Source organism: Gambusia affinis, linkage group LG23 (assembly GCF_019740435.1).
Source record: "Gambusia affinis linkage group LG23, SWU_Gaff_1.0, whole genome shotgun sequence".
NCBI lineage: Eukaryota > Metazoa > Chordata > Actinopteri > Cyprinodontiformes > Poeciliidae > Gambusia > Gambusia affinis.
This window is the reverse complement of record NC_057890.1, coordinates 568,666-585,953: the sequence shown is the minus strand read 5'-3', so window position 1 is coordinate 585,953 and position 17,288 is coordinate 568,666. Positions and strand designations below refer to the sequence as shown.

Below are 17,288 nucleotides of genomic sequence, written 5' to 3'. Positions count from 1 at the left end.
TGCGCATGTACACTAGTAATATTACTTGAAGAAGCTAGGAAAGGTCTGTGAGTTAAACAAAACATGTTCATTACATTTAATACACAAAATTATTCTCAGATATTTAGGTGTCACACGATCAGTTCTGCCTTTTTTGAGTTCATTTAAATATGCGCTGTTTTAGTGCTACTTCACAATTATGCAAATAAGCTGCTGCTGGTCGCACCCCCAAAACTTTACATTGTTTACATTGGCTCCTCATATGTGAAAATGGCTACAACCAGATGCACAGTGGTATAACTGCAGTACCACTGAAGAAGACCTAGCAGCAGAAGTAGAGTGTACTGAACAACCATCAGCCACAACCACTCAAGGATTAAACACTTGAGAACTGACACAAATTTGAATAAATTTCCCAAAACATGGCTGAATGTTTTTTGGTTTTTTTTTTTTTGCTCTTGCACTGTTTCTAGAATCAGTAAATACTCATATGGAAGTACAGAAACACGCAAAAAATTTATGTTGCACAATAGTGGACCTTTAATTATTGATCGGATTTGACTTTTTATTTGAGATAATTACAGGGTTTGAAGTTCATTTCATTGCATTTTAATCGAAAACCGCATTCCGACAAAATAAAATAATTGTTGGAATGCCGTTTTGCCATTTTTTTTAATTATTTTTTTTAATGACAGAAAAATTTGAAGCCCGTCCATTATTTGACGGTTATTTTTAACCTATCCAATGACAGGTTTATTACTGGTGCACAAGGGCAGACATTATAGACTTTATGCAAAGAGTTCAACGCAGAGACAACTAAAACCAATTAATAAAAAATATCCTTTCTGAATATCATCTCATGAACTCTGAACTAGATGTGATTTGCTGACTGGGAACTGATAGCGTGTTGAAGAGTTACGGACAGGACGCTCTGGTGCATCTGCTTCAGAAGTGCATTCCAAACCTTTGGTTGAAATGGCGTATTTAATTCCAGCCTCCAGTACATATAGAATAGAGAAACTAATGAGAATTAAATGTTTTTCTAATCTATTTATAGTCTAAACAGAGGAGCAAGCAGTTTATCTTGAGGAAATAAATAAAGGTGCAAAAGTTACTTAGACTACAACATGTGCACTGCGCTGCACAACTAATGCGGATGTGGCTCTGCCACTGCGAAGAATTAGAGTTATCTAACCCTGCAGTTTTAACAAATGGAGCTGGAAGACATTACCCTCCTGCGCCCAAAAGGAGAGCAGCCCTCAGGAATGCGGCAGATCTAAGATCTGTCTGTTTCGGGGAGGCGAAACCACACAAAAAAATCCTCATAAAAGCACATGCCCAGACCGCGAACAGGGTAGAAGGCCTGCAGAGTTCAATTGATCGGTTTGGATCATATAAGCCCAACAGACTGATGAACTAGCTCACATTTCTCTGCAGGTGCAAGAATTTGTGAGGTACTGTGCTTTCAGATCCCAGCAGGTGAAGTGCTTGTAATTTAAGTGGAGTCATTTAATTTACTTTATTATAAATTATTGGGGGCCCAGTTAGTGGTTTTTTTCACTATGGAGAAAAGGTTAGATTTTTTTCATCTGCTTTATTTGTGATGGGATCAGGATTAATGGTGCAACAAGATGAATAGTAACTAAAATGCATAAAAAAATTTGTCTGAATAGCCTATGTTAATATGACTATAATTTGACAGGTAAAAATAATACATAACAGATTTGTTTTAATACTGCGACCTCTGCTGTTGTTCATCACTGTTGTAGTTCACCCATTTCCCCTTTTGTGTGCCACCTATGTCCATTTACCAGTTTCAGGACCCAACCAAATCCCCCAAGTATCATTCCCTTGAGAAATAATGAGATTTGGTTAAGTATAAACAGGCTTTAATGCCGAAAAAGATCAAATGTTACAAGCCATGCAAGTCACACAAATGGAACAGATACAGAGTGACATTCACCATCCAGCGCTGGGCTCCACTTAGCTCACCTTAGGGGTAACACCAAGTGAAGCAACAATTCTGCTTTTATCTTCTCCTCATTCGGTACCCTCCCCATATGATAGTGTTAATCAGTTTCATTTTGTTTATGTGTGACTGTCATCAGTCTTATGTGATATGGCTATGTAAAAAATGCAGCAATATGCATATGAGCAGATACAAGAAATAGAGAAAAAAAAACGAAGAATCATTTTATCCATAACTTCACTGTTGTGTCAGTGTGAACGAGAACCACAATACAAAGGTGCATGTAAAAAAAAAAAGCGAATAATTGTGTTAAAAATTTTAAACTGTTAAAATCTACATAATTAACAGAAGTTAAAGTACTGGTCCTGATATTTCAATGTTAATCAAATGGAAACTAGCATTTCTCTAAACCCAGTGTATTTGCGGTAATTTTGTATGATTATTGATAAAATAATCATTCTGAAAAATGACCAGAACAACCAGATTAACAATTACTTTTACAATACTTGGCCTACAAGAAACTAATGGAACTACTAAAAGTCCTCCAATCCTGATTTATTCCTCTAATCAAGTATTGGTTTTGTTGCAAAAGTTAAAAAAGTTTTTGGTATTTCACAGTCTTGGTAAATTCAGCTTTGTGAAGGCAATGCATTATGCAAAATCCCTATTTTTAGCCATTAAATCCATTTTTTTGTGTACTTTGACTTTGTAGGAGTGCAAAAAATTTTAATTTATTTTGTCCCAGTGCTATGAAGGTTTTTTTTATGTTCTTTTTGTGTTAGATTTTCCAGTCATTTTATTTTCCTCTATTCGCTATAACGTTTTTCTTGTTTATGACGTCACTGCATTTGCTGTGGAACTGCTAAGCAAGTTTCATTGCATGTAGGCAAGTTAAAATATTCAGTTCTAGCATGTATTAACACACAAAATTCCTTAAATCATCACCGGACATCAGAATTGGGTGGGTTGATAGCTCTCTGCTTCTGTTAGTGCTGTGTGCTGGCTTTTAGCTGCCTCCTTGAGGATAAAGCTGTACTGGATGCTTTAGATATAACTATTTGGCTTTGTGTTTGCTATTTTTCTCTTGGGGGAACATGTGCAAATGCATTCTGTGACGTTCTTGACGCTCACATTATCTAACTCCTTAATTATGTTGAGGCCTTGTTTACTTCAGTTAAATTGTGGCAGAATTAATATTTTAATAGGCATCTTATATGCATGGACACTATAGTTAAACTACACTAGGTAGTTTGTATGGATGCAGAGGGTGTAAATACAGTAATAACTCCATTGTGATACATTCATTTGAATACATGGTCCTGCAGGTTGGCCGTCTTCATTCTCCTACTCTGAATTATACTCTGATATAGGTTGGATAAACAAGTCTTCTGTTGTTCACATCTTTAATCAACTTTGGAATAAAAGTTTATCTGCCAGTAGACAATTATATTGCTGCTATCAAACTACAAAAATAGCAGAATGGGGTGGAGTGGAATGCTCTACACCCTGGAGAGGGTGGTTGATGAACTGTCTCATTCACATTTAAAAAGTTTGCAGCAAAATGAGTTTCTCTAAAACGTGCCTCAGAACAGAGGTAAACGAGGCATCTGTGGAGCTGCAGCAGGAATGAGGAATTCAGACCAAAGTATTGCTCTATCCAATATTACCCTATTAGTTCTACCCTATATAGACCATAAGTAAATGATTTACATGCAAAAAGGAAGGATTTAAAAGCATGAGGTATCCACTTAAAACTCTTCATCTCCATCTCAACTTCCCAAGCAGGTCATCAGACATACCACTGTTCTCTGTTTGTTTGGCAAGAACACACGGACAATAGGCTTCTGGGGGGAGCGTGGATTGGACCGTCCAGTATCGGTGGGGGTCTGCAGGACTGCTAATGAGTTGGGAGCTGAGGAAAGAGCCTGAGCTCCACCTCCAACTCCATCACCTCCCATCTTGACCTCCAACAGACTTGACAGACTTGTGGTGCAGGAGAGGTCTGTGGCATTCCCCATGGCTTCCAGTAGCTGCTGCTCCCTCTGCTGCAGGGCGTCCAATTTACTAGTATACTCTTCATATGCCTGTCCAGGGAAAACAGATTAAAAAATAGCCTTGTGGCTAATTCTGGCACAATTACAGAAACTTTAATTAATGTGCATTGTCCCTACCAAATAAATTAAATTAAATTAAATTAAATGATGCACACAAACTACTGACTGAACAACTTCTGAGCCTCCAGACATGTGTAAGAAGGATCAGACATCTTCCATAGCACGGCGTTCTTACCTCCAAATATATGGAGGGAGGATTGTGTTCGCCTCCAAATTTCTCCAGCAGAGCCTCTAAGTGTTCCTGTGTCAGCTTTATCATCTGCTTGATGTTCCAGATCTGAAGAGAAAATACAAGAGCTGCAGAATTAAGTGAAAAATAATCCAAGTCTATTTTTATCAACATAATAATAAAAAAAACGTTTCTAAATAATAAATGTGACTGGCTTTTGGACCATGCATATCATCCTAACTTATTCACGGCCATCACAAATGTTCACTAGTCACAACCAGGTACTGTAAACCCTAGGGGCCAAAAATTAGCAAGTGCTAAAGCCATCCAACCACTCTACTCTCATCTTCCTATGTCATTTTATGGCAGAATATTGGAAGGTGAACCAGTTCTAAGAGGAGCATCACAGTTAGGTGGTGAAAATAGAGAAGACAGCTATGGTACACAAAAAAAACAAAAAACAATAGCATAACAAACAAACTCTATGGAACTTATTACATTAAAACCTGGGTTCTCAGTCTTTTATTTTCTGGCAAATGTTGATGTTTTCAACCATAGTTTTGAAAATGCCGAAAGGCAATTGCTGTAAAATATCTGTGGATTAGTTCAGACAAGGATGCTGTATTCTAACGGAGTACACTACCTGTTGATCTATGTAATGTTATGGTTCTGTTTGTGGCCAAACCTAAGTTTTGTCACAAAAAATTAATTTTTATATGTTTTTTGGAAGGAGGGTGAGAGGGGAGTGCAGTAAGCATTTTTTACCTATGCATGCTTGATTTCTCCAGCTTCCGAACCAAATATATGGTTACTTAGACTCTAATGTCAGAATGCTTTTTATCTTTCATCTCTTTGACCTGTGATGGACAAGCGGCTAGTGCCCAACTCATGAAAAAGGCCATGCGTTATCTCATGGCTTTTGTTTAAATATCAATGAAATCTGTTAACCTTGTATTTCAGATCATTTATCCTGTTCTGTTCTCCATCGCCATTTCAACCACTGTGGTAAAAAATATACAAGATCTATTACTTCTCGTAGGATTACCTCGCCAACACCACCTGTATCACACATCAGCAGCAATTTTGATGTCGATGACCTCATTACCCAGTTTAATAACTTGTACACAAACACTTTGAACACTATAGATCCTCTTACAACTATGAAGAAAAATAGATTTTCTGAGCTGTGGTTCAATTAAATTACCCGGGCTCTCAAGCGAGACTGCAGGCAAGCTGAGAGGCGGTGGAAAAGGATACATTGCAGGTTTCTTTTGACATTCTGAAAAATTGTTTACTTAATTATAAGAATACTTTAAAATCTGAAAAATCAAAATACTTGGTTGTTCTGGTTTCCTCAAACAAACATATAGCCCTCAAGTTCTTTTAAAAAGTCTTCGATTACGTTATCAACCCTCAAAATGCACCTGCTTTTACAGCTTCTGTTGGTCTTTGTAATAAATTCTTAACATTTTTCACTGACAAAATTTCAGCTTTTAGGGCAAAGGTGTCAAACTCCAGTCCTCAAGGGCAGAGGTCCTGCAGTTTTTAGATCTGCCGCAGGTACAAAACACTGGAATTAAATGGCTTAACGACCTCCTCCTTGTGTAGATCAGTTCTCTAGAGCCTCAATGACCTAATTATTCTATTCAGGTGTGGTGCAGCAGAAGCACATCTAAATCTTGCAGGACATCGGCCCTTGAGGCCTGGAGTTTGACACCCCTGGCTTAGGGGCTTTACTATTCTGCCTGTGTTGGATCCCCAGGAAACACCTCTAGGTGATGCGAGCTCTGAACAGTTTGAGCCAGTTTCTTTGTCCCATTTGTCCACTGTAGTTAAACACCTGCGGCCAACAAATTGGACTGTCTCCCTGCTTGCTTATTTAAAGATATTTTTCCTGTCATTGGGCCATATGTCCTCACCTTGATAAATATCTCTCTTTCGACTGAACGTGTCCCGACTGCTTCTAAACATGCTGTGGAGCATCCACTCATTAAAAAACCGAAATTAGACTACAGTATTCTTGCTAATTTTAGACCTATTTCTAAACTACCGTTTTTATCAAAAGTTTTAGAGAAGATTGCTTTTACTCAGCTCCAGTCTTTTCTAACAGATCATGATATATCTGAGAAATTCCAATTCGGTTTTAAATGTGGACACAGTACAGAAACTGCCTTTCTTTGAGTATTTAATGATCTATTGGTTGATTCAGGGGACATTGCAGTTTTATCGGTTTTATTGTTATTAGACTTAAGTGCAGCGTTCGTTACTATTGACCACAACATCCTTTTATTTCGATTGAAACACTGTGTTGGTCTTAAGGGTACAGTTTTAGATTGGTTCTCATCATATTTGAAAGACAGAAGATGTTTTTTTTTTTTCATCTTGATCTCTGTTCCTCTGTAACACTACCCCTAAATTATAGAGTACCCGTAGGTTCAATTTTAGGCCCCATTTTACCATACTTGATCCGAAGTGAAATTGGCTCTCAGTGGGATAGTTGTTTTACTAAGTACCAATTCCTTTCTATTATATTGCCCGGGTTGTATAGCATAAAATAAACATAAAATTGGCTTCACCTCATTACAAAATTCTTAAATGTACTTTTAGATATAAGACATACGCATTTCAAATAGAAAAAATGAAATGTCTAAGTAAAACTAACTTAGAGATAGCCAGAACTGGATCTTTGATAAGTTGAAAAAATTATTTTAAGAAAAGAATTACAGATGTCTTGAACATTTTTTTTCAAACTAGATAGCTTTTCTAGTTCACATATCTTGATTTAACATTCTGACAAGTCAGAATGATGTTACTGATACCTTGAATAATTATTCTGTCTTGAGAAGACAACCCAGATTTATGACGCATTTTGAAATCTGATCCAGGGATGGAACTTTTGTGCTTAATTATTTACTTGTGAAAGCTTTTCGGGCTGCTAAACTTAAGATAGGAAAAAAGCACAAGCATTGAGATCATGAGTTCAAGTCCACTGAATGCAAAAATCCCAGCAAAAACTAATTCTACTTAAAATAAATTTGCATGCCTAAGATTACTTCCATCTCTATGTGAATGTTTGTACAAAAATGTTGAATCTATCAATGACCAAAAGAAATTAAAATGCTTTACTCCCTAGACTCTACAGTCTTGATGAATTAGTATTTTTTTAAAATGTTGACTGAGTTAAAATATTTCAAAAATGCAAGCTCATTTGACATCCCCGACATGCTCCTTTCCTTAGGTCAAAAGACGTAGAAAGGACTCCATTAAATTTGATTCTTGCTCTTGGGCTTTTAAAGAATTCTTGAATGACTGCGATAAATGATTGATGAAACCCAAATTAACCCAGAACTTTACATAAAAGTTCCCAGATAACGTGGTCGAGAGTAGGTCCGGCATCAAGATTTATAAGCACCATCTAAATTTTATTTTTATTTATATGATCTTTTATGTAAAGTTCTACAAATGTTATCTTGCGTTTGCCTCTGCTTGATAAATCTAGTCTGATCTAAATCAATTATATCTGTGAGAATATTTTCAATTCTTTTGGAAAGAATGTGTGTAAATGTTTTCTAATCTTGGTTGAGGACACTGATAGGACAAGAGTTCCCACAATCAACCCTATCCTTTCTCTCTTTGACCATTAGGAAAATAGAGGGCTCATGCCATATGATGGGAGAATTATACCAGACTTTAAAATAAAATTGAATGTAGTTTTATTATTGGAATTAAAACATCTTTCATTTCCCTATGGACCCCTTGCATGTTATTGTTTACATCCAAACATTTACCCATGCGCACAACACTGGAGGGCAGAAGGTCTATTCTTTTACATGTCAACCATAGCCCGCTGCTGCAGAAGAAAAATTACACAAACTAAATGAAACCTAGAGATGTGGATATTAATTTTGTGCTATGCCTCACAGCAAAGGGAAAGACAATGCATAAAAACCATTGAAGAACAACTCACAGCCACCTTTTTCTCACACTCTGTCAGCCATGCCACACACAGACTCATTGCTATAGCAACTGACAACGAAGTCACTATGTCTTTCAGCATTCAACATCAAAAAACACTCAACTAAGAACAGAACATTCAGTCCGTTGCAGTTTTATTTGTTTTTAGGCATAATGTTTATTTTGCTGCCACTGCTATTATCTAATCTAACACTGTGGTGGTTGATTAGCTAATGTAACCACCTACTTTACTGCACTTTTTTATTTTTTAATTGAACCAAAAGACAAATGCCACATCACATCTACTTGTTATGGTTGTCAAAGTCAAACAATAATAACTGAATTACCTCCCTCCCTCCCTATTTTTTTTCTGATTTAAAACTTTTTTCCTGACCTCGTTATCTAATTATAGTGTTGACAAGTGGTAGTAAAACACCGCATTCACTTTTCTTTTATATAAAATCAGGCTTACATTTATGACTTTGCGCATTATATTGATACTTGACAGCTAAAACCAATAGCCAGCCAACAGCTTTTTGCCCTCCAGCAGGAAAATGGGTCAACACACTGCAAAGGGTCCATACCATTCTGAGGGGAATTTGTTTGGCCTGGTGCTTTATTCGATTATGAATTAGAAACAGCTATTTAAATTGCAAATTCAGATATTTCAATTGACAGGCCCAAGTTTGATTGTCACTCACATTTGGTAAATTGACACTATATGTATGGCATATTAAATGTGCCAATTAGGGAGTTAAGTCACTGAGCAAAGTCTACTCCAACATCAAGCATGTATACGGGACCACTCAGCTCCCCCATTTATCACACACCACTGCTTCTTATTCCAGCATACCAACCAGTGAAAAAGTGAGCACTCACTAAAATAAGAACTGTGAAATCTTGGCTTGACAGTACCTCTCAGCAACTGCAGAACTGTCTAGCAACCACAGACTGGGACTTTTTCTGGCACCCGGACCTGGAGGTATTCATCTCAGCAGTACTTGGCTACATCCATCACTGTGTTAACACCGTCACAGTGGACAGACATATCCAGATGTTTCCCAACCAGAAGCCCTGGATGAACAAGGAGGCCAAAGAACAGCTAAGAGAGAGAAATAGCGCTTTCAGACCTGGATACAGGGACCTGGACAGATGAGCTTGAACCTCTCGGAAGACAGGCTTCAGAGAGGCCAAGGTGAATTGCAAAGCAGAGGACTGAGGAGGAATTCAGCAGCAAAAACAGCCGGCAGATGTTGCAAGGGGTCCGGCACATCACCGACTTCAGATCCAGCAACACCACCAAAATCTCTGGCGATGCTTCACTGGAAGCGCTTTGAGAAACTTTTTCGGTGTCACATCTGTCAGCCAAACTCGACCCACACCAGTTTGCATACAGAACTAACCGGTCTACAGAGGATACCATCCTACAGCTCAGCACACCACATTGAGACATGTGGAACAGCAAAGGAGCTATGTGAGGCTGCTCTTCCTGGACTTCAGCTCAGCTTTTAACATCATCGTTCTGAGGAGACTAGTGAGGAAACTGGGAGACATGAGTCCACAACATCTGCTGCTGGATCATGGACTTCCTGACAGAGGGTGAAAGTAGGATCCCACTTGTCCTCAGCACTGAGTGTGTGGTAAGCCCCACGAGGTTGTATGCTAAGCCCCCAACACTACACTGTCTACACCCATGACTGTAGAACCCAAACAATACCATCATAAAGTTTGCTCATGATACCATGGTGGTAAGGCACATCTCTGGAGGAGATTAGACCGCATACAGAATGGAGATGGAACAACTGTCGACAGTAGGAGGTGTAAACCAGACATTCAGCATATCATTATAAATCGGAAGAGGGTGGAGATGGCGCCAAATTTCAGGTTCCTTGGCACCTAGATCAGTGAAGGCCTGACCGGAAAGGCTAACTCCACTTCAGTCCAGAAGCAGACCGTACTTCCTGAGGATTCTCAGAGAACTGAGCTCTTGGTGTCCTTCTATCCCTGCTCTGTGGAGTTGGTGTTGAGTCACAGCATCTCACTGTGGTTCTCCAGCTGCACTGCGGCAGAGAGGACGCGGCTCCAGAGGGTCAGACACACCACCCAGAGACTGATTGGCTGCCCTCTTTCATTTCTGGAGAAGATGCACAGGACCTGCTGCCTCCAGAGAGCCTGGAGCATCATCAAGGACCCCTCACACCCTAGCCATCACCTCTACAAACTCCTGCCCTCAGGGAGGCGTTTCAGGCCAATAAAGTCAAGGACAAACAGATTAAAAACAGTTTCTACTGTTTTTAATCTTTAATCTACTAATTTCATTGTGCTTTATTCATGCACAATGAAATTAAAAGGAATTCTGATTCCGATATGGGTCTTCATAAAACTTTTAAAAAAGCATGTTGAATTTTCTCTAAATCTCAAAATTGAACAATTTGGAGTACATGCAAAACTTGGTCTCTTTATGAAGATGACGAACTAAATTTTCTATTTTTGCAGTCAAAAATACTTTAACTGCAAGTAGTTTGTTGCTATTACGTTTGTAACACAAAAGAAATTGAAAAATTTTGCTCCACCCAGATTTTTCATTTTTATTTCTTGTAAATACACATTGAGTGTTGAATGTATGGACTGGGAAATACAATAAATCTGTAGAATAAAGTATTCTGCTTGTGGATTTCAAGACTGATCAAAATAGCACAAAAAGAAATGTCATTTTGGACATGTTTATTTTTGAGGAGGTACAAAAATGAACATTGCACACTTTGGAGTCCAAATGGTGACTCCAAAGTGTGCCATTTGGAGTCTCCATTTAGCGTCTCCAAATGGCACACTTGGACAACATCTGATATACAAACTTCAAATGACTGCCACTCCTCAGTTTCAACATACAGTCATCAATGAGGCTCTAATGAAAGATAATGACCAGAGGAACCCTCTGATAGACACATTATTACAGACAGTGGAAATTACTTATAAATCTATAAACAAAATAGCATATTTTGGGGGTTAGCATTCAGTCAGACCTCCTCCCCCTTCTTGCAATACGCTGTCCGTCCGTCCACCCCCATCCGTCTGCGTCCCCCAGCACTCAACGATACGCGAGTCACCCTCGTCCCCCCATCATCTCTCCTTCTTCACCCCTCCAGCACCCCCATCACCACTGTACCCCTCCTCTTTTGCCCCCTCCAACAATATGCTAGCCTTCTCCCCCCGCAGTGCCCCCTCAACTTCTCTCCTTCTTCTTTGAATTATTTATTTTATTAATAATTATTTTTATATAATGGTGCAGAAAATAATTTTTTTGGTTTCTGTTAAAGCAACTCAAGTCTATTTTTCTTTAATTGTGCTTCTAAATCACAAATAGCCCTAAATATTATTAATGCACACAACACTTGGTAGTAAAGAACAACTTCTTTTTTATTTCCATGTCTCAAAACTTAGATACTTTCACAATATGTAAATAACTCAAAATGCCAAAGCAGATATGTTAATGTTTTTTTGTGGCCATTCACATTTACCAAACAGCACCATTCTTCTCATAAACAAAGACAACACTAATAAGTGAGTAAAGAGACGAAGATTTTCATTTCAGGTTGCATCATATATTAAGATGTGTTATCGCTGGGGCAATTTCAGGTTAGGTGATCCATGACTGTTTGTTAAATGGGTTCTCAGCCTGAAAGTTTTTGAGAAACACTGCTCTAAATAAACAGAATTTATTTGGTTTTAGGGTCTTTTATTTTATAAATTGTATATTTTAATAGTTGTTTTTTCTTTTAAGTTGTAAACTAATAGCTTTTGCGCCTCATGGTATTTTTGTCATAAATACACCATGTTCTTACCCTAAGATCAGGCCCAAGATCCTGCCTTTTATTTGGTAAACAAAATCGTGCCTAAGATCAGAAGGCTGTTAGTAATCAGTAGCACACTGCTGGTGGCTGTTTAGTGTAGTACGGAGCAGAAAGCTGACGTCGTTGTTTCCCCTTACATCTAGTGGGTGGTGCAGGTTGCTACAATCGATAGTAGACACACAGGCACACCCGCTAGAAGGAAACAAATGCACCCAGTACAACACTTTCATGCGATTGGCTAAGAGGTTGCCAGGCGATTGTGCCAAGAGGCCGTTCCAAGTTTTGTAAGCAATCAGAGTCCAAGGAGAGACTAAGTATGAGTGCGAAAAGTTTTGAGTATAAGGCTTAGAAATTTTGAGAAGAAAGACATGAAATCCTGCTTTCAAAATGAAAATGTAAGCAAAAGTATTAAAGGTTTTGAGAACAAAAGATACGAAGCCCTGTTTTCAGACTGAAAATGTGTGCTCTTGGATTATGGCACGGAAAACCCCTCATATAATAGCAGCCCAAATTTATCTGTACGTCCCTAACAACATTAATTTTCAGTCAATTTAACAGATAAACTCTCACTTAGCACAAACTTTTATATTTTTTGTGTCCGTGTGAGCAACCGATCTTTAAGGTCTTTATCACACACAGAAAAACATTTGCCAGCTGTCTGCACACCACGGTGCACTCTGCCACACATTTGTTGTGACCAGGATGGTAGGAAATCTAGTTTCTGGTTCACCTGTAAACAAACACTTAGGTTAAACATCAGCTACAGAGCTGGAGCGCAGCCTGCTATGATCAGTCTATCTCCCCTCCACCTGTATCCACCACACACAGCAACCACCAGGTAGCAGCTAAGGGAGAAAGGCTATAGTATACCATGCACAATGCCAGACCATTTAAGGATGCCCCAAAAATGATAAAAATCCATACATGTTCAGGGAATAACACTTGGTGTTAATCAACAAATCCTTGGTGGAATTTAGGGCATTGCGCAACACAAATAATTATCTTACCAGAATACATGGCACCAAATAGTAAAAAGGCATTTAACAAAGCTTTGCAGCAATCATTTGCCTCAGGGAATTTTAATAATCGAGGTACTTTAATAATATGATGAATCATTACAACTCTAATTCACTGACTCTTCCGTGGATTGAATCTCCAAATAATTTGTGAAGAAATATTCACCCAAATTCTTTTGTGCATCATATCTAATGCCTAGTCTACATGTAGACGGATATCTGGGAAAATTAACACAATTTCATGTTTTTACGTTTTGCCCTTTATTTATATAAATATTCTATTTTATATCACCAAAAATTAAACTGGTTTGAGTTTCACTCTGGTAGAAACTCAAACCAGAGTGAAGATTTGATGAAACCCCACTTTGGTTTTAAAGTGTTTGTGTTTGTAAATGGGAAAACACAGATTTAGGGTCCCACATATTACAGTCAGCATTACACTTTACTCTGCAACAAATAACGCAACAATATATCCACATACTTGCATTGACATGATTTCCAGCTGACATCGTCTTGTGTTTCATGAACTTCATATTCTAATATGCTACTTAAAAGTAATTCAACCTATATGTCCACACAAATTAACTTCCTGGCGGACGGACGGAGATATTAAGTTTTATGAAGACCTAGCTATGTGTGTAGAAGGTACTCCAAAGAAAATGTGGCTTAGAAAGCTGAAATACCAAGAAACAGTATTATTTGATATGTTATTGGCTAGGGTTTTATAAAGCAGCCAATTCAGAAGCATCATTCGTGTTCCTTGGCACTGACATTTCCACACCCTAAAGTGTGGAAATGAGGAAGACTGTAGATGTTAGCTACTGAAATTGTGCCAAGACTGTTTCCACTGTGCGTAATGCATTAATGTATTGAAATGTATTAATGCATTTCAAGATATATTTGCTGTTTGAACTATTAAATAGACACTTATCAGGGGATTTCAGGTATTCAGCTTTAAATGGACAGTAGTAGTCACTAACTCCTACCTGAGGTCCCCTCACCTCTAGTTTGAAAACATAATATGATGAGGGACAGCTGGAGCGTTCTCTTTTTTTTAATAAGGAGCTGATTTTATGGCTGAGAATTTTGAGTTCCAGTGATTTTGTTGCTTAAACATTTTTTCGTTTATGCAGGACCAAGTGATTTTGGAGTGGACTGAGCTTCAGAGCACACAGACAACTTTTGAGTTTCTCAAAAAAAAAACAAAAAAAAACCACTAGGACAGAGTTGGGACAGGGAAATCTAGGATAATGAAATAGAATTCTATACTTTGTTGATTTTATTATGAAATAGGGTCCCATCCATGGTGTATGTCCATGTATCATGGTAGCCTATCTGTAGTGGAAGTGATGAGCTCAGGCCTGGTTAACAGTGTATTTCTGTGTCAGCTGGGATAGGAAGGCTAGAGTTGGGGAAAACAATCGTTTTTGGAACGCAGCAAATGCTGCCAAACACAAATACCAGAAGCACGATTTCAGCTCCATCTCCCTAATCATTCTGAACAACAACATCATCATCATCATCATCATCCCCATCATCAGTCCTCCGAGGTGCAAAGCCAGAGTTCATCTGTATAAAATCAAACTTTACTCGCACAATGTACAAAGCGCATTAAATGTGTATATATATGTTGCAACAACGGTGGTAGGTGTTCGCTTTCTTGGCACCAGACTGGAGGTGCTGCAGTGAGCCTGGGAAAGCAAGCAAGCAGCGATTGGAAGAAAACAGGCCCCAAATAAACACAGGCTCCTTCAAATAAAACCTCCTCTCCTGCTGCATCTTCCTGCTCATACAAATAGCCTGAACGGGACTAAAACCGTCGACCGTCGAAGTTGGGTTCATGGTCCCTCAATCAGCGTTGCATCCCCTTCCGCCGTCTCCCACACCATCCCCCGGTGTGCGTTCCAGCCGGTGTTTCCTGAACGCTTCCATCCAATTAGCTCCGTTCGGAGCAAGCTAAGTCTCGCTGCCCCCTCCGCTGATGCAGCGCTTACCTCTTCCTCCTGCGGACCTCCGGGAATCCCCGAGGAGCACGAAGAGTCCAAACCTGGACCCAGCTCCTCCAGGCCGCTCTCCCTTCCCGGCTCCCGCTCCGTGGCGTCTCCGTTAAAGACGGGCGGTGGAGACTCGGCGCTGCTCAACGCCGCCATTTTAAACTGCGAGAAGCTGAGAGGAAAATAATAGAGGAAAAGGCAGGCTGGTGCTGAGGACAGGAGGGGGAGACAGAGACGCAGGACGAGACAACGGGGTTCTCTCCGGTCCACCTGACCAGCGGACAGTCAGTTCAACTGATCTCATACGGTTCATTTCATGACAACTTATTCAAATGATATGATGCATTCAAAATAAAGTAATTTAAAAAGTTGAATTAATGGCGACAGCTCAAATGATTAAAAATCACCAAATCTTTTCAAACTTTTCAGGTTCCACAGATTAAAAATCTACAATTAGCCCACACTTCTGTATTATATGTTTTATTATTGATTTAATATTATAGTCCTAGATGTCATAAAGTTGCTCATGGAAAACGCAAATTTTAACTGATTTATTGTCTGTTTTAGGAATATGCATTCATTCATTTTATGAGATTCCATGATTTCTTTTTCCATTCTTGAGCAATTTTATAAATTATTCCTGTAGTTGAGCTGAAAAGTAAACTGGTGAAGTTGCAAAAATGTCAATAATCCTTTTGAGACTACAGGAAAGAATATGAAATTCAAGTGTACTAGCAGCAAGTTAATGCTAATAGCATCATGAATATTTCAAAAGATGTGCAACAGAGTATGGTCATTGGAAAAAGTTTACTAAAGGTGCATGCATATTCTTGCATAAAAACAACTACTTAAGAGAAATTAATAAACTGTAACAGTGTAATAACAGTAGAATGTAAACACTTTTTGCATTTATTTTGAGCAGTGACAAAAATTGAAGTTTTACAACTGCTGGGATGAAAGATCTGCAATGATACTCATTGTGCCTGGGATGCAGCAGTATGTTACTGAAGAAGCTCTCGAGTTCCTTTTAGGATTTCTTTTTTTCTAATAGTCAAAAATGTTCTCTTTCCTAGGGATTATTCTATTTTTAACCAAATAAATCATCTGAATGAACATTCTCTAGAAGTGTTTTTTTTCTCCAAACTTTAAGCGAGTTCTTTCCAGCAAAGTGAGAAAAGTGTGAAAAGAAGAAAGGCTTGTTTTTTAATTACACTACAATTATATGCAAAAACAATCCTGATTTTCTGTAAGAAGGTGTGTGCATTGATGATGAAAAAAGTATGTATACATCCTTCGGTCAAACCTTTTGACAGGTAACATTTGACCTTGTCAGAAAGGGGGATTAGCATCAAGTTAGCGGATATCCAGCGATATAATATCTGCTCACCAGACATCTGTTGTTGTTTTTTTAAGTTCTTACAAACAACCAGTTAACATAAAACATACAGATCCTTTAAAACAAAAATAGAATATCATGGAAGAGTTGTATAATTTCCATAATTCTATTCAAAAAGTGAAACTTTCCTGCGACAGACTGGCGATCTGTCCAAGGTGTACCCCGCCTCTTGACCAAAATGTTCGCTGGAGATAGGCACCAGCACCCCTCCCAATACCCCTAGGGACAAGAGTGTACAGAAAATAGATGGATGGAAGTTAAACTTTCATAGTGTCAGGATCTGTGTTTTTCTGTGTATTTATTTTGAGTTTAAATATAGCCTATATATTTTTTAAATTGATTTAAAGCTACTTTAAAGGTAAACTATGACATATACTGAAATTTTAGTATGTTTTAAATTACATCTCAGTGTATACATAAAAAAAATCATGGAAAGGATTTCCGCCTGATTACTTTGCTTTATTTCACCACCATGTAATTCTGTTACTCCTATTTAAAGCAAATGTGTGAGGTCAACTTAATTTATTAAGGTTATTCCAATGTAAAACAATTGTGTTGGCTCAACTTATGTTATTGTGGTGATTCAAATGTAAACCTGTGAACGTTCCCCTCCAGCCGGTAAAAAATCCCACAATGCAACTGTACATTACAGATTTACAGTACATGTGTAAATTTCCGCACGTGATCCAGTGGTCCAAACACGTCCCATATACTTTCCATACGCATTTCAGATCACAATAAAAAGCTGTATTTTCAAAACCCAGCCACCTTACTTTATTTTCATGCTGTAGTTTTTACAGCCATTTGTGACAGTGCAGTTCTTAAATGCCAATAGTGCCCTGCAGA

At 38.4% G+C, this 17,288-nt stretch overlaps 1 protein-coding gene across 2 annotated transcripts in view; it reads right to left on the bottom strand.

Moving 5' to 3' along the window:
• braf (B-Raf proto-oncogene, serine/threonine kinase) overlaps positions 1-15,244 on the bottom strand; it is a 44,758-nt gene extending 29,514 nt beyond the window's left edge. For both annotated transcript variants that reach the window (XM_044107567.1, XM_044107568.1), the window contains exons 1-3: positions 15,047-15,244; positions 4,238-4,339; positions 3,748-4,032 (exon numbers count right to left, since the gene is read on the bottom strand). In XM_044107567.1, the coding sequence (XP_043963502.1) occupies positions 3,748-4,032; positions 4,238-4,339; positions 15,047-15,202 (543 nt within the window). In that variant the 5' untranslated portion in view covers positions 15,203-15,244. The remainder of the gene's footprint in view (positions 1-3,747; positions 4,033-4,237; positions 4,340-15,046) is intronic.
• Between the last annotated feature and the right edge of the window lie 2,044 nt (positions 15,245-17,288).